This window comes from Salvelinus alpinus, chromosome 13, assembly GCF_045679555.1.
Source record: "Salvelinus alpinus chromosome 13, SLU_Salpinus.1, whole genome shotgun sequence".
In the NCBI taxonomy this organism is placed as follows: domain Eukaryota; kingdom Metazoa; phylum Chordata; class Actinopteri; order Salmoniformes; family Salmonidae; genus Salvelinus; species Salvelinus alpinus.
In genome coordinates this window covers 108,969-123,585 of record NC_092098.1, presented here as the reverse complement: position 1 = coordinate 123,585, position 14,617 = coordinate 108,969, and the positions used below count along the sequence as shown (strand labels likewise).

The following is a 14,617-nucleotide window of genomic DNA, read 5'->3' as shown; positions in this document are numbered from 1 at the left end:
TCCTTCCAATGGTACTGCCAACCTGGCTGCTCTACAGGCAGACTAGAGGCCATATAGTATATGGTAGAAATGAAATAGGACCTGCACACACGATTACTTGACTAGATACCTTTAATCAGTCTAGTAAACGCACAACATTTTAATCCACGTTTTCTTCAGCGAGCTCAGCGCACCCCCTAACAAAGTGATGTTTGTTTAACTATACAGACTATATGTACTGTGTGTGGTGACACAGTGGAGTGGGGCAGAGTGGAGATACATGGGAGGGTAAATGACTGCAGCAGATGGTGAGGTCAGAGGTGAAAGGTCGGCTGAAGACACTGATGGGGGTCACAAAATGGGTAGCAGCAGGGAATGATGGCAGCATCGTTTGGTCTGTGTGTGTGTGTGTGTGTGTGTGTGTGTGTGTGTGTGTGTGTGTGTGTGTGTGTGTGTGTGTGTGTGTGTGTGTGTGTGTGTGTGTGTGTGTGTGTGTGTGTGTGTGTGTGTGTGTGTGTGTGTGTGTATATTGAGTGTGTGCGTATCTGTATATTTGTACTGGAAGTAGGTGCATTGGTTTACACCTTTATTTGGTTGGTGTATATGTGAGTTAACATTAGTTAGGTTTGGCTTAGGGGCTCTCAACATATCTGTTTCCTAAGAGGTGGTCAAGCAGCTAGAAATGGTGCTCTATGGAAGTCTAAAATATATGTGTATTAGAAGAAGAAAGCTCTAGCCTGGGTGGGGCCTGAGAGAAAGTTGAACACTTTCCCTGTTCTATAGCAAAAATACAGACCTAGCCTATACAGTATGAGTCTGGCATGATGGCTAGAGGACCCCTGTAGAGGGACAGTTATGCTCATGCCTGCTCCGTCACTTCTGGTGTCTGGTTACAGTCAGCCAATAGGAACAGCCGATGGCTCGGAGACAGCTGCCTGGACGGGACAATGTCAAACAAGGACAATTTTAGGGGAAATCTGAGCTGTGTCATTGTGTGGTGTGTAGGCCTTCTTAACCCTTTGCTCTGTGTGTGCGTGTGGATGTGTGTGTAGGAGCGACAGAGATTGGAGACCATCCTTAGCCTGTGTGCGGAGTACACCAACTCGCCCCAGTGTCTGGGTGGTGAGACAGGGAGTACAACAGGGCACTTCCCTGGACCAGGGGAGGGGGGCGCTAGAGAGAGACCCTGTACAGAGACAGGTGGTGGGGCGACTCAGCGAGGAGGAATGACTCAGAGGCAGAGAGAGAGTGACGAGGAGAACCAGAGAGAGGAGTCCAGCAGCACAGAGAGCACTCACCAGGAGGTGAGAAAAAACACACGCACGCACAAACAAACACGCACACGCGACGCAGGCACTCGCACACACAAGCACACATGCATGCTCAAGCAGTCAAACACACGCACACACTCATTCTCGGACGGTGCAATTGCCAATTGCCGTACCATGTGGTAATACAGCCCTACAGGATGCTCTCGACGGTGCATCTGTAGAAGTTTGTGAGGGTCTTAGGGGCCAAGTAGAATTTCTTCAGCCTCCTGAAGTTGAAGAGGCGTTGTTGCACCTTCTTCGCCACACTGTCGGTGTGAAGGGACCATTTCAGGCCCTCAGTGATGTGCACGCCGATGGACTTGAAGCTTTTGACCCTCTCCACTGCGGCTCTGTCGTTGTGGATCCCTTCACACCAACGTGCTCTCTCTACTGTGTCCTGTAGTCCACGATCAGCACCTTCATTTTGTTGACGTTGAGGGAGAGGTCATATTCCTGGTACCACGCCGCCAGGACTCTCACCTCCTTCCTGTAGGCTGTCTTGTCGTTGTTGTAAGGCCTACCACTTTGTGTCGTCAGCAAACTTAATGATTGAGTTGAAGACGTGCGTGGCCACACAGTCATGGGTGAACAGGGAGTACAGGAGGGGGCTGAGCACACACCCGTGTGGGACCCCCCGTGTTGAGGATCAGTGTGGCAGAGGTGTTGTTGCCTAACTTCACCACCTGGGGTTGGCCCATCAGAAAGTCTAAGACCCAGTTGCACAGGAAGGGTTTCAGACCCAGGGCCCAAGGCTTGGTGATGAGCTTGGAGGGCACTATGGTGTTGAAGGGTGAGCTGTAGTCAATGAACAGCATTCTTACATTGGTAATCCTTCTTCCAGGTGGGATATTGCAGTGTGCAGTGCAATGGCGATTACGTCATCTGTTTATCTGTTGGGGCGGTATGGAAATTGTAGTGGGTTTAGGGTGTCGGGTAAGGTGGAGGTGATATTATCCTTAACTAGCCTATCAAAGCACTTTGTGATGACATAAGTGACTGCTACGAGGCGATAGTCACTTAGCTCAGTTAACTTGGGTGCAGGAACAATGGTGGACATTTTGAAGTAAGTGGGGACAACAGACTGGGATAGGGAGAGATTGAACATGTCCGTAAACAATCCAGCCAGCTGGTTGGCACATGCTCTAAGGGTGCGGCTTGGGATGCAGTCTTGCGAGTGGTTAACACACTTAAAATTCTTACTCACGTCGGCCACGGCGATCAGGAGCACACAGTCCCCGTGAGCGGCGTGGGCCCATGTCGGCGGCTCAGTGTTCTCTGAATGTTCTCTTTTATTATGTAAGTACTCACATTGGTGCATGTGTGCTTTATCCAGCAGGAAGACTCAGGGTTAGGTGTGGGTGTGTCAGGGTTAGGATCAGGATCAGGTGTGTCTGGGCGTCAGGAGCAGCAGTACCTGGAGGAGGAGAGGACCAGGGTTCTGTCCAGGGTGGATAAGCTGAAACACAGAGTCACAGAGCTGGAGCAGCAGCTACAGGAGTCCAGACAGGAGGTAGGTTAACAAACAGCAACCCTTGTCCATTTCCCATAAGCACTGCACTACTCTTCAGTTGTAAGTGCACTGTTAAAATAAAGTGCTTTGTAACACTTAAACTCGTGGCAACTGAGCTGCCACCAACTTAATCAAAACTACATGTTAACTTTGCGGCAGGTAGCCTTGAGGTTAGAGCGTTGTGAGTCGGTAACCAAACAATTAAAAATTCCGGAGCCAACAATAAAAAATAAAAAAATTATGTCGCTGTGCCCTTTGAGCAAGGCGCTTAACCTTAATTGCTCCAGGGGCGCTATACAATGGTGACCCTGGCCGTGACCCCATTTCCTGCGGGTGTCTCAGAGGGAGTTGGGATATGATAAAAAAACACTTTTCTATTACAAACTTTATATATATACTGTATATATTTAACTTTATTTAATTAGGAAAGTCACTTGTGTGTAACAGGAAAAATATAAGCACCCCCCAAATTATATTATTATAGGATAAACAGTAACTTCTACCTGATACAGCCAGCTAAGGATGGACTTTAGAGTCTGGTTCCTCTCCAGGTTTCTTGTCGCTGTGCTTCTACTTGCTCTTTGGGAGACTAGGCCGAGTTACTGTAAACTAAGCACTGTTGTCTTGTTTGCCTGTCTGTCCCTCCTAGGCGGAGATGGAGAGGGCTCTGCTGCAGGGGGAGAGGCAGGCTGAGCAGGAGCAGGTCGAGGCAGAGACAGAGATCATCTCTCAGCTCCAGTCTAAACTCAGCCAGCTGGACAGGGCCACCCAGAGGGAGAAAGACAAGGTAGGACCGTCTAGTAACAGATCACACAGCTACCTACACGTGCACGCATGCAAGTGTGCATAGAACTTGTTCTAGTAGTTGTACATCAAAGCTCTGTATCAATGATCAACCTTAATTTATATGGCCAAGTGGGTTGAGTACTGATAGCTACACACTTTTCAGCTTATTTTTTCCCTTTTGACTCAAAAAGATGCTTGAAGCCTTGCAACCTTAACCCCCGACACACTAATATTCCTACCCCGTCACTCACCTACTGCCTTTGACCTCTCTTTAAAGCTGCTTGGCTGCATGGCGTGGTTTTGAGCCGTGTGTTTTGTTTCTCCCTGGGATGATGTGTGTGTGTGTGTGCGTGTGTGTACGGTGTGTGTGTACGGTGTGTGTGTACGGTGGGTGTACGGTGTGTGTGTACGGTGGGTGTACGGTGTGTGTACGGTGTGTGTATGGTGTGTGTATGTGGTTTGTGTACGGTGGGTGTACGGTGTGTGTACGGTGTGTGTATGTGGTTTGTGTTCTAGGGGAGGGCTAATGTGTCTGCTGAGCGGCAGCTGCTGGAGAGACTTCATGAGGGGTACAGTGAGCTGAAGAGCCAGGTTCATAACTGTCCTGAATCTCTGAGGGAACAGTTACAGGAGCAGCTACGGAGGGTCAGTGCTCTTCACACACCCTAGTCCACTAGAACTAGATCACTAGAACTAGAACACTAGAACTAGATCACTAGAACTAGAACACTAGAACTAGATCACTAGAACTAGATCACTAGAACTAGATCACTAGAACTAGATCACTAGAACTAGAACACTAGAACTAGAACACTAGAACTAGATCACTAGAACTAGATCACTAGAACTAGAACACTAGAACTAGAACACTAGAACTAGAACACTAGAACTAGATCACTAGAACTAGAACACTAGAACTAGATCACTAGAACTAGATCACTAGAACTAGATCACTAGAACTAGATCACTGGAACTAGATCACTGGAACTAGATCACTGGAACTAGATCACTAGAACTAGAACACTAGAACTAGATCACTAGAACTTGAACACTGGAACTAGATCACTGGAACTAGATCACTGGAACTAGATCACTAGAACTAGATCACTAGAACTAGAACACTAGAACTAGAACACTAGAACTTGAACACTGGAACTAGATTACTGGAACTAGATTACTGGAACTAGATTACTGGAACTAGATTACTGGAACTAGATTACTGGAACTAGATTACTGGAACTAGATTACTGGAACTAGATTACTGGAACTAGATTACTGGAACTAGATCACTGGAACTAGATCACTAGAACTAGAACACTAGAACTAGAACACTAGAGCTAGAAACACTAGAGCTAGAAACCCTAGAGCTAGAAACACTGGAACTAGAAACACTGGAACTAGAAACACTGGAACTAGAAACACTGGAACTTGAACACTGGAACTTGAACACTGGAACTTGAACACTGGAACTTGAACACTGGAACTTGAACACTGGAACTTGAACACTGGAACTTGAACACTGGAACTTGAACACTGGAACTAGAAACACTGGAACTTGAACACTGGAACTTGAACACTGGAACTTGAACACTGGAACTTGAACACTGGAACTTGAACACTGGAACTTGAACACTAGAAATTGAACGCTAGAACTGGAAGACGAGGGGCTCTATTTTTGGCTGTGTCAAACGCACGTTAGTTTGCAATTTCGGCATATAAAAATTGGCGCACTGGCATTTTCCAGCCCAATGCCAGGTTCGGCAATTTATCTGTCTAACATAAGCTCACTTGCACTTGAGGTGGGAGGGGTGGCATTATTTGAGGTGTGTCCTTTGAGGTGTGTCCAAGCACAACAGTGTAAAGTTCATGCAGTGCTAATGGTAAGTTTTAAGACCAGGTCTTAACGGTTGCGCAGTGTATAATGGCATGGATTTTGAGAGCGGAAGCGCAGCCATTCAGCCATGACGCACAGTGCCCATGGAAGGTGAGATGTACCTTTTGTGCCGGTGAATCTCGTATTTAGAAACATATTTTTTATTTTTTTATTTTATTTGATTAAAAGCCAAGCCTCCCCTTAATCAAGGCTGGTTTAGCAGCATCACATAGGTGCGTCTTTTTATCCTTGCCATTAGCCAAAAGTAGCTTATGAATAAAGGGGTGTTAAATGGTCTACAGTCGTGGCCAAAATTTTTGAGAATGACACAAATATTAATTTCCACAAAGTTTGCTGCTTCAGTGTCTTTAGATATTTTTGTCAGATGTTACTATGGAATACTGAAGTATAATTACAAGCATTTCATACGTGTCAAAGGCTTTTATTGACAATTACATGAAGTTGATGCAAAGAGTCAATATTTGCAGTGTTGACCCTTCTTTTTCAAGACCTCTGCAATCCGCCCTGGCATGCTGTCAATTAACTTCTGGTCCACACCTGACTGATGGCTGCCCATTCTTGCATAATCAATGCTTGGAGTTGGTCAGAATTTGTGGGTTTTTGTTTGTCCACCCGCCTCTTGAGGATTGACCACAAGTTCTCAATGGGATTAAGGTCTGGGGAGTTTCCTGGCCATTGTCACGATCGTCTACTGAAGAGAGAGAGGACCAAGGCGCAGCGCGTGAAAATAACATCTTCTTTTATTCAAAAGAGAGAAAACATGAAACGAACACTATACACAAACTAAACAAACGACCGACCGTGAAGCTATAAACGTTGTGCACACACACACAGGCTACAAACGTTCAACATAGACACAGACACAGGAGACAACCACCCACGACAAACAAAGTGAAAACACCTACCTTAATATGATTCTCAATCAGAGGAGATGAAAACCACCTGCCTCTAATTGAGAACCATATTAGGTACCCATTAACCAACATAGAAACAGAAAACATAGACTGCCCACCCAAACTCACGTCCTGACCAGCTAACACATAAAAACTAACAGAAAAAGGTCAGGAACGTGACATAACCCCCCCCTCAAGGTGCGTACTCCGAACGCACCACCAAAAGTCTAGGGGAGGGTCTGGGTGGGCATCTGACCACGGTGGTGGCTCAGGCTCTGGGCGAGGTCCCCACCCCACCATAGTCAATCCCAGCTTACGTCTCCCCCTTAGAATGACCACCCTCTTTCTCCACCCACCTAATATAAGGGGCAACACCAAGATAAGGGACAGCTCCGGGACAAGGTAGCTCAGGACAGAGAGGTAGGTCAGGACAGAGAGGTAGGTCAGGATAGAGAGGTAGCTCACGATAGAGAGGTAGCTCACGATAGAGAGGTAGCTCAGGATAGAGAGGTAGCTCAGGCTAGAGGGGCAACTCCGGACTGAAGGGCAGCTCCGGACAGAGAGACAGCTCTGGACTGAGGGGCAGTTCTGGATACATAGCAGCTCTGGGCTGGCTGACGGCTCTGGACGCTCATGGCTGGCTGACGGCTCTGGACGCTCATGGCTGGCTGACGGCTCTGGACGCTCATGGCTGGCTGACGGCTCTGGACGCTCATGGCTGGCTGACGGCTCTGGACGCTCATGGCTGGCTGACGGCTCTGGACGCTCATGGCTGGCTGACGGCTCTGGACGCTCATGGCTGGCTGACGGCTCTGGACGCTCATGGCTGGCTGACGGCTCTGGACGCTCATGGCTGGCTGACGGCTCTGGACGCTCATGGCTGGCTGACGGCTCTGGACGCTCATGGCTCGCTGGCGGTTCTGGACGCTCATGGCTCACTGGCGGTTCTGGACGCTCATGGCTCACTGGCGGCTCTGGCAGATCCTGTCTGGTTGGTGGCTCTGGAAGATCCTGTCTGGTTGGCGGCTCTGGCAGATCCTGTCTGGTTGGCGGCTCTGGCAGATCCTGTCTGGTTGGCGGCTCTGGCAGATCCTGTCTGGTTGGCGGCTCTGGCAGATCCTGTCTGGTTGGCGGCTCTGGCAGATCCTGTCTGGTTGGCGGCTCTGGCAGATCCTGTCTGGTTGGCGGCTCTGGCAGATCCTGTCTGGTTGGCGGCTCTGGCAGATCCTGTCTGACGAATGGCTCTAGCGGCTCCTGACTGACTACCGGCTCTGACGGCTCGGGACAGACGGGCGGCTCTAATGGCTCGGGACAGACGGATGGCTCAGACGGCACTGGGCAGACGGATGGCTCAGATGGCGCTGGGGAGACGGATGGCTCAGATGGCGCTGGGGAGACGGATGGCTCAGATGGCGCTGGGGAGACGGATGGCTCAGATGGCGCTGGGGAGACGGATGGCTCAGATGGCGCTGGGGAGACGGATGGCTCAGATGGCGCTAGGGAGACGGATGGCTCAGATGGCGCTGAGGAGACGGATGGCTCAGATGGCGCTGGGGAGACGGATTGCTCTGGCCGGATAAGGCGCACTGTAGACCTGGTGCGTGGTGCCGGAACTGGAGGCACCGGGCTAAGGACACGCACCTTCATGCTAGTGCGGGGAGCAGGGACAGGGCACACTGGACTCTCAAAGCGTACTATTTGCCTGGTGCGTGGTACCGGCACTGGTGGCACCGGGCTGAGGGCACGCACCTCAGGACGAGTACGGGGAGAAGGAACAGTGTGTACAGGGCTCTGGAGACGCACAGGTGGCTTAGTGCGTGGTGCCGGAACTGGAGGCACTGGGCTGGAGACACGCACCATAGGGAGAGTGCGTGGAGGAGGAACAGGGCTCTGGAAACGCACTGGAAGCCTGGTGCGTGGTGTAGGCACTGGTGGTACTGGGCTGGGGCGGGGAGGTGGCGCCGGAAATACCGGACCGTGCAGGCGTACTGGCTCCCTTGAGCATTGAGCCTGCCCAACCTTACCTGGCTGAATACTCCCCGTCGCCCGACCAGTGCGGGGAGGTGGAATAACCCGCACCGGGCTATGTAGGCGAACCGGGGACACCATGCGTAAGGCTGGTGCCATGAATGCCGGCCCGAGAAGACGCACTGGAGACCAGACGCGTTGAGCCGGCCTCATGACACCTGGCTCAATGCCCAATCTAGCCCTACCAGTGCGGGGAGGTGGAATAACCCGCACCGGGCTATGCACACGTACAGGAGACACCGTGCGCTCTACTGCGTAACATGGTGTCTGCCCGTACTCCCGCTCTCCACGGTTAGCCTGGGAAGTGGGCGCAGGTCTCCTACCTGCCCTTGGCCCACTACCTCTTAGCCCCCCCCCAAGAAATTTTTGGGGTTTCTTCTCGGGCTTCCAGCCACGTCTCCTTGCTGCCTCCTCATACCACCGGTGTTGGGCTCTCGCTGCCTCCATCTCCTCACGAGCGCGGCGATATTCCCCAATGTGCGCCCAGTGTCCTTTTCCCTCTAATACTTCCTCCCAAGTCCATGAGTCCTGATCCCTTGGCCGCTGCTCGAACTTGCGCTGCTTGGTTCTGGATTGGTGGGTAATTCTGTCACGATCGTCTACTGAAGAGAGAGAGGACCAAGGCGCAGCGCGTGAAAAGAACATCTTCTTTTATTCAAAAGAGAGAAAACATGAAACGAACACTATACACAAACTAAACAAACGACCGACCGTGAAGCTATAAACGTTGTGCACACACACACAGGCTACAAACGTTCAACATAGACACAGACACAGGAGACAACCACCAACGACAAACAAAGTGAAAACACCTACCTTAATATGATTCTCAATCAGAGGAGATGAAAACCACCTGCCTCTAATTGAGAACCATATTAGGTACCCATTAACCAACATAGAAACAGAAAACATAGACTGCCCACCCAAACTCACGTCCTGACCAGCTAACACATAAAAACTAACAGAAAACAGGTCAGGAACGTGACAGCCATGGACCCAAAATATCGATGTTTTGTTCCCCGAGCCACTTAGTTATCACTTTTGCCTTATGGCAAGGTGCTCCATCATGCTGGAAAAGGCATTGTTTGTCACCAAACTGTTCCTGGATGGTTGGGAGAAGTTGCTCTCGGAGGATGTGTTGGTACCATTCTTTATTCATGGCTGTGTTCTTAGGCAAATTTGTGAGTGAGCCCACTCCCTTGGCTGAGAAGAAACCCCACACATGAATGGTCTCAGGATGCTTTACTGTTGGCATGACACAGGACTGATGGTAGCACTCACCTTGTCTTCTCGGACAAGCTTTTTTCCAGATGCCCCAAACAATCGGAAAGGGGATTCATCAGAGAAAATGACTTTACCCCAGTCCTCAGCAGTCCAATCCCTGTACCTTTTGCAGAATATCAGTCTGTCCCTGATGTTTTTCATGGAGAGAAGTGGCTTCTTTGCTGCCCTTCTTGACACCAGGCCATCCTCCAAAAGTCTTCGCCTCACTGTGCGTGCAGATGCACTCACACCTGCCTGCTGCCATTCCTGAGCAAGCTCTGTACTGGTGGTGCCCCAATCCCGCAGCTGAATCAACTTTAGGAGACGGTCCTGGCGCTTGTTGGACTTTCTTGGGCGCCCTGAAGCCTTCTTCGCAAAAATTGAACCGCTCTCCTTGAAGTTCTTGATGATCCGATAAATGGTTGATTTAGGTGCAATCTTACTGGCAGCAATATCCTTGCCTGTGAAGCCCTTTTTGTGCAAAGCAATGATGACGGCACATGTTTCCTTGCAGATAACCATGGTTGACAGAGGAATTTTGAAGCTTCTAGTCTCTTATTCAAACTCAATCAGCATGACAGAGTGATCTCCAGCCGTGTCCTCGTCAACACTCACACCTGTATTAACGAGAGAATCACTGACATGATGTCAGCTGGTCCTTTTGTGGCAGGGCTGAAATGCAGTGGAAATGTTTTTTTGGGGGATTCAATTAATTGCAATTAATTGCAATTCATCTGATCACTCTTCATAACGTTCTGGAGTATATGCAAATTGCCATCATACAAACTGAGGCAGCAGACTTTGTGAAAATTAATATTTGTGTCATTCTCAAAACTTTTGGCCACGACTGTACTTAGAGTGCTTTGAAAGGTTTTTGCCCTCATTATTCACAATTCACATACCTGCTTGTTCAAGTAGGCTATCCATCCCCATTTAGGGCAGCAGGTAGCCTAGCGGTTAGAGCGTTGGGCCAGTAACAGAAAAGTTGCTAGTTTGAATCCCAGAGCCGACATTGTGGAAAATTTGCCGCTGTGCCCTTGAGTAAGTCACTTAACCCTTATTGTTCAAGGGCAGCCGTTGATAATGGCAGACTCTTGCCGTGACCCCATTCTCCGAGGGTATCTCAGGGAACATGGGATACGCAAACAACACATTTCCAACTTACACATGCGTATACTGTACATACACACGTGTACATGTGTGAAATAGGACAAATGTAAGCACACACCAAATTAGTGTTTTCAAAGAGTGCCCCTCGTCCGATTACCAAAGACACGCCCCTATGCAGTCATCCTATAATGTTATATCAATGACAGTTTTCTGTGAAAATCTGCCTTGCATATGGGCAAGGATACAACTGACTAGTATTTTGTATAGACGTGCGAATGAATGCATAAAGACATTAGGCCTACGTGTGCACGCAGTGCCATGTAACGAGAGAATCAATATATGATACCATGCTTCTGACCCTATCCTATTTAGAAATATTGTTGTTGGTTTTAAAAACAGATTGTTTTTTGTTTCATTTCCCAACTTGTAAGTCGCTCTGGATAAGAGCGTCTGCTAAATGACTTAAATGTAAATGTAAATTTCATTAACCTCTCTGCGAGTAAGGCTAGTTTCCTGAATTTCCGCCTGCCTGACGTGCCCAAAGTAAACTGCCTGTTACTCAGGCCCAGAAGCTAGGATATGCATATAATTGGTAGAATTGGATAGAAAACACTCTGATGTTTCTAAAAATGTTACAATAATGTCAGTGAGTATAACAATACTGATATAGCGGGCAAAAACCCGAGGAAAATTGATCCAGAATTTTTTTTTGAGCTCACAATGACTTCCAATGCAATGCTATTGAAAGATCTAATTTCCACCTCCCAGATTGCAGTTACTATGGCTTCCACTAGATGTCAACAGTCAGTCTTTATACAAGGTTTTAAGCTTGTTTTTTTGAAAAATGAAGAAGTATTTGTAGTCGTTCCAAGTTGAGTGCCAGGGCAAATGTAGTCTTTTCGCTAGTGTGAACATGCGCACGCTCTTCGTTCTTTTCCTTTGCTATTGAACATAATAATCTCCGTCTGAAATATTATCGTTAATTTAGTTACTAGACAACCTGAGGAATAATAAAAAACATTGTTTGACTCGTTTGGACGAACTTTGCTGGTATCTTTTTGGAATCTTTGGTATGCATGTTGAAGGACTGGATTATTGAATTCAATGGCGCCAACTAAACAGCGTTTTTGGGATATAAAGAAGGACTTTATCGAACAAAATGACCATTCATTGTGTAGCTGGGACCCTTGGGATTGCAAACAGAGGAAGATCTTCAAAAGTAAGTGATTTATTTTATCGCTATTTTGAGATTTTGTGTTGCCTGTGCTGGTGTGAAAAGGATGTTGTGGGACGCTGTCCTCAGACAATCGAATGCTATGCTTTCACCGTAAAGCCTTTTTGAAATCTGACAACGCAGTTCGATTACCAAGATTCTAAGCTGAAGAATCATGTATGACACTTGTATTTTCATGAATGTTTAATATTACGATTTTGTATTTTGAATTTGGCGCACTCCGACTTCACCGGATGTTGTCGAATTTGATCCCGCTAGCGGGATCTCCGCTCTATGAGGTTTTAAAAACCAAACTTATTACAAAGATTCACTGTCTATTGGTTTATGGCTCGAATGCAATGCAATTTCATCTGCTATTTCTGGAGAAGAGCAAATATGATCTGTAAGATGGTTCCATGATGGCTATAAAACACTAGATTTGCCTTTCTCTTTATCCAGTTGCCTTGTCTGTATTATTCGCCCATGGGGAGCATTTATGGTGCCTGTAACTGTATTTAGTCATAGCCTATTTAAAACAAGTTTTTTATTTTGTATTTTTTATTATACACTGTCTTTTTAGGCTTTATCAATAGCCTAGTGAATTTAATCTTGCTTATTGAGTATGTTTGGCATGTCAGACTGCAATGTACAGTAGACCTAGCCACTATATCAGTGCAAATTTTATAGTCTATGTTTAACAATGCATTTCCATATTGAAGCAATGCAATTAGAACAATGTGGACTGCAAACATGTTCAACATATTTTGCAAATATGGGCAGGCTAATTAACGAACTAGGCTATAATGGACTAACATTTGAATTGGAGTTGATGACAACGCAATACATAAAATACAGTAAATACACAACTTGAAGCAGCTACATATTTAGCCATGGAGTACGTTTTGATTGGCCGTTGAGGGGCCAAGCCTCGACACACCCACAACTTGTTTATTCATCAAAACCCAGCCCTTTCACGCCACTGCCAGCTACTACGCCCATAATTCCGGTTCTGAAAATATCTAAAATATTTCTGACAGTCCCCCGAACATATAACACTACCACTAGCGCTAAGATTTACCATAGCGATAGGTTTGTTAAAATAGAGCCCTAGAACAAGAACACTAGAACTTTAACACTAGAACTTGACCACTAGAATTAGAATACTAGAACTAGAAAACTGTAGAACACTAGAACTTGAATACTAGAACTAGCTGCCCCAAAACAGAACAGACTCCAGAGTCATAACAAACCATGGGCTACAATCAGACAGAAACACCTGAAGTACAGCAGATACAATCATAACACATCATACAGTCATACAATTTACATTACTGTCAGAACCCCTTACAAAACATCACCCATCCACAACAAATAGAGCTGGGTTTTTCCACGAAATGAGTCCATTTTGGGTAGTGTAACTTCATGAAAAGAAGGCGTTTTAATTCACATAATTTTAACATTCTGTCAGAAAGGGCATGTGTTCAACTTAATAAAAAACAAGTTTTTGCGTTGACCCATTCAGTTTTCCACCACAAAACACCAGAAAATGGCCAAAAAGAGCAGAACCAGAACCACTATGATTTTACTATTAGATGTTTAAATGCTTCTTTCGATTTTTTTAAAATTAATATTTCACCATATTGAAACATTAATTCAATTCACGTAACAGAGTTTGTTTTTATACCTTAAAATGAATCACTTATCACATAAGCAAATAATAATCTCCAGAAATGACTGTCAAAGCTACAAAATAAGTAGGGCTTTACAATGATAATGAAAACTAAAGATTTTGAGGTTAAGTGTGTTTCCTAGAAATCACAGAGGGACATGGCAAAATGTTGAATCTTGGAACAAGTTTATAGAATTTTACATGTGTTCTATATTAAAGGGCACTTCATTTAACATAACAGGCTTTTAAATGCAATATTGGTGCTCAATTGCTACTTAAAATATCAAAAGGACCCAAAAAGCACCCAGCAACTGCTTAAATGTATTGCCTTGGAAAAGAGCAAGCATGTCAAAGCTGTGAATGAAATGACATTTGGACACGGGACTTCATTCAGGACTTTGGAAGTTTTATCGCTTTGCATGTGCTTGTTGTATTTTTTATTTTTTTTTATTGTGAAGTAGCCTAGAAGTATACTGTGCCCTTTCTGCTGTGTATGTTGCAATACCATATCAAAATGTACTTTACTAATGAAATAACTAGCTGCATGCTATAGGATTTTTTTTTAAATCCAAGAACATGTTTTCATGCTGTTATTACTTCTGTTTGTCAGTGAATAAGACCTCCCCATTTTGAATTGGTGTGACCTGTCTGTGTGTCTGTCTTGCCTCTTACCTGTCCGTCTGTTTGTGTCTGTGTGTCTATGGCAAGATGCAAGATGGCACCGACAGACATGGCAGCTCTGCTTCTAGCTCCTAAGCAACTTTGCAGTATTAAAAAAAAAAAAAAAAAAATATTTTTGTGTAATTTGTGTAATTTCTTTTTGTTTCTTTTTATTAGTTACTGCGCTGTTGGAGCTAGAAACACAAGCATTTCGCTACACCCGCAATAACATCTGCTAAACATGGGTATGTGACCAATAAAATTTGATTTGATCTGTCTGTTGGTCCATCTGTCTGTCTATC

The 14,617-nt window shown here is 46.2% G+C and overlaps 1 protein-coding gene across 9 annotated transcripts in view; it reads left to right on the top strand.

The window, feature by feature from the left end:
* Positions 1-14,617, top strand: part of phldb1a (pleckstrin homology-like domain, family B, member 1a) — a 78,822-nt gene that overhangs the window by 46,591 nt on the left and 17,614 nt on the right. For 6 of the 9 annotated variants that reach the window (XM_071337358.1, XM_071337356.1, XM_071337363.1 and 3 more), the window contains 4 exons: positions 1,032-1,283; positions 2,623-2,799; positions 3,449-3,586; positions 4,102-4,230. In XM_071337358.1, the coding sequence (XP_071193459.1) occupies positions 1,032-1,283; positions 2,623-2,799; positions 3,449-3,586; positions 4,102-4,230 (696 nt within the window). The remainder of the gene's footprint in view (positions 1-1,031; positions 1,284-2,622; positions 2,800-3,448; positions 3,587-4,101; positions 4,231-14,617) is intronic. The other 3 variants (XM_071337360.1, XM_071337365.1, XM_071337357.1) reach the window with 2 other exon arrangements.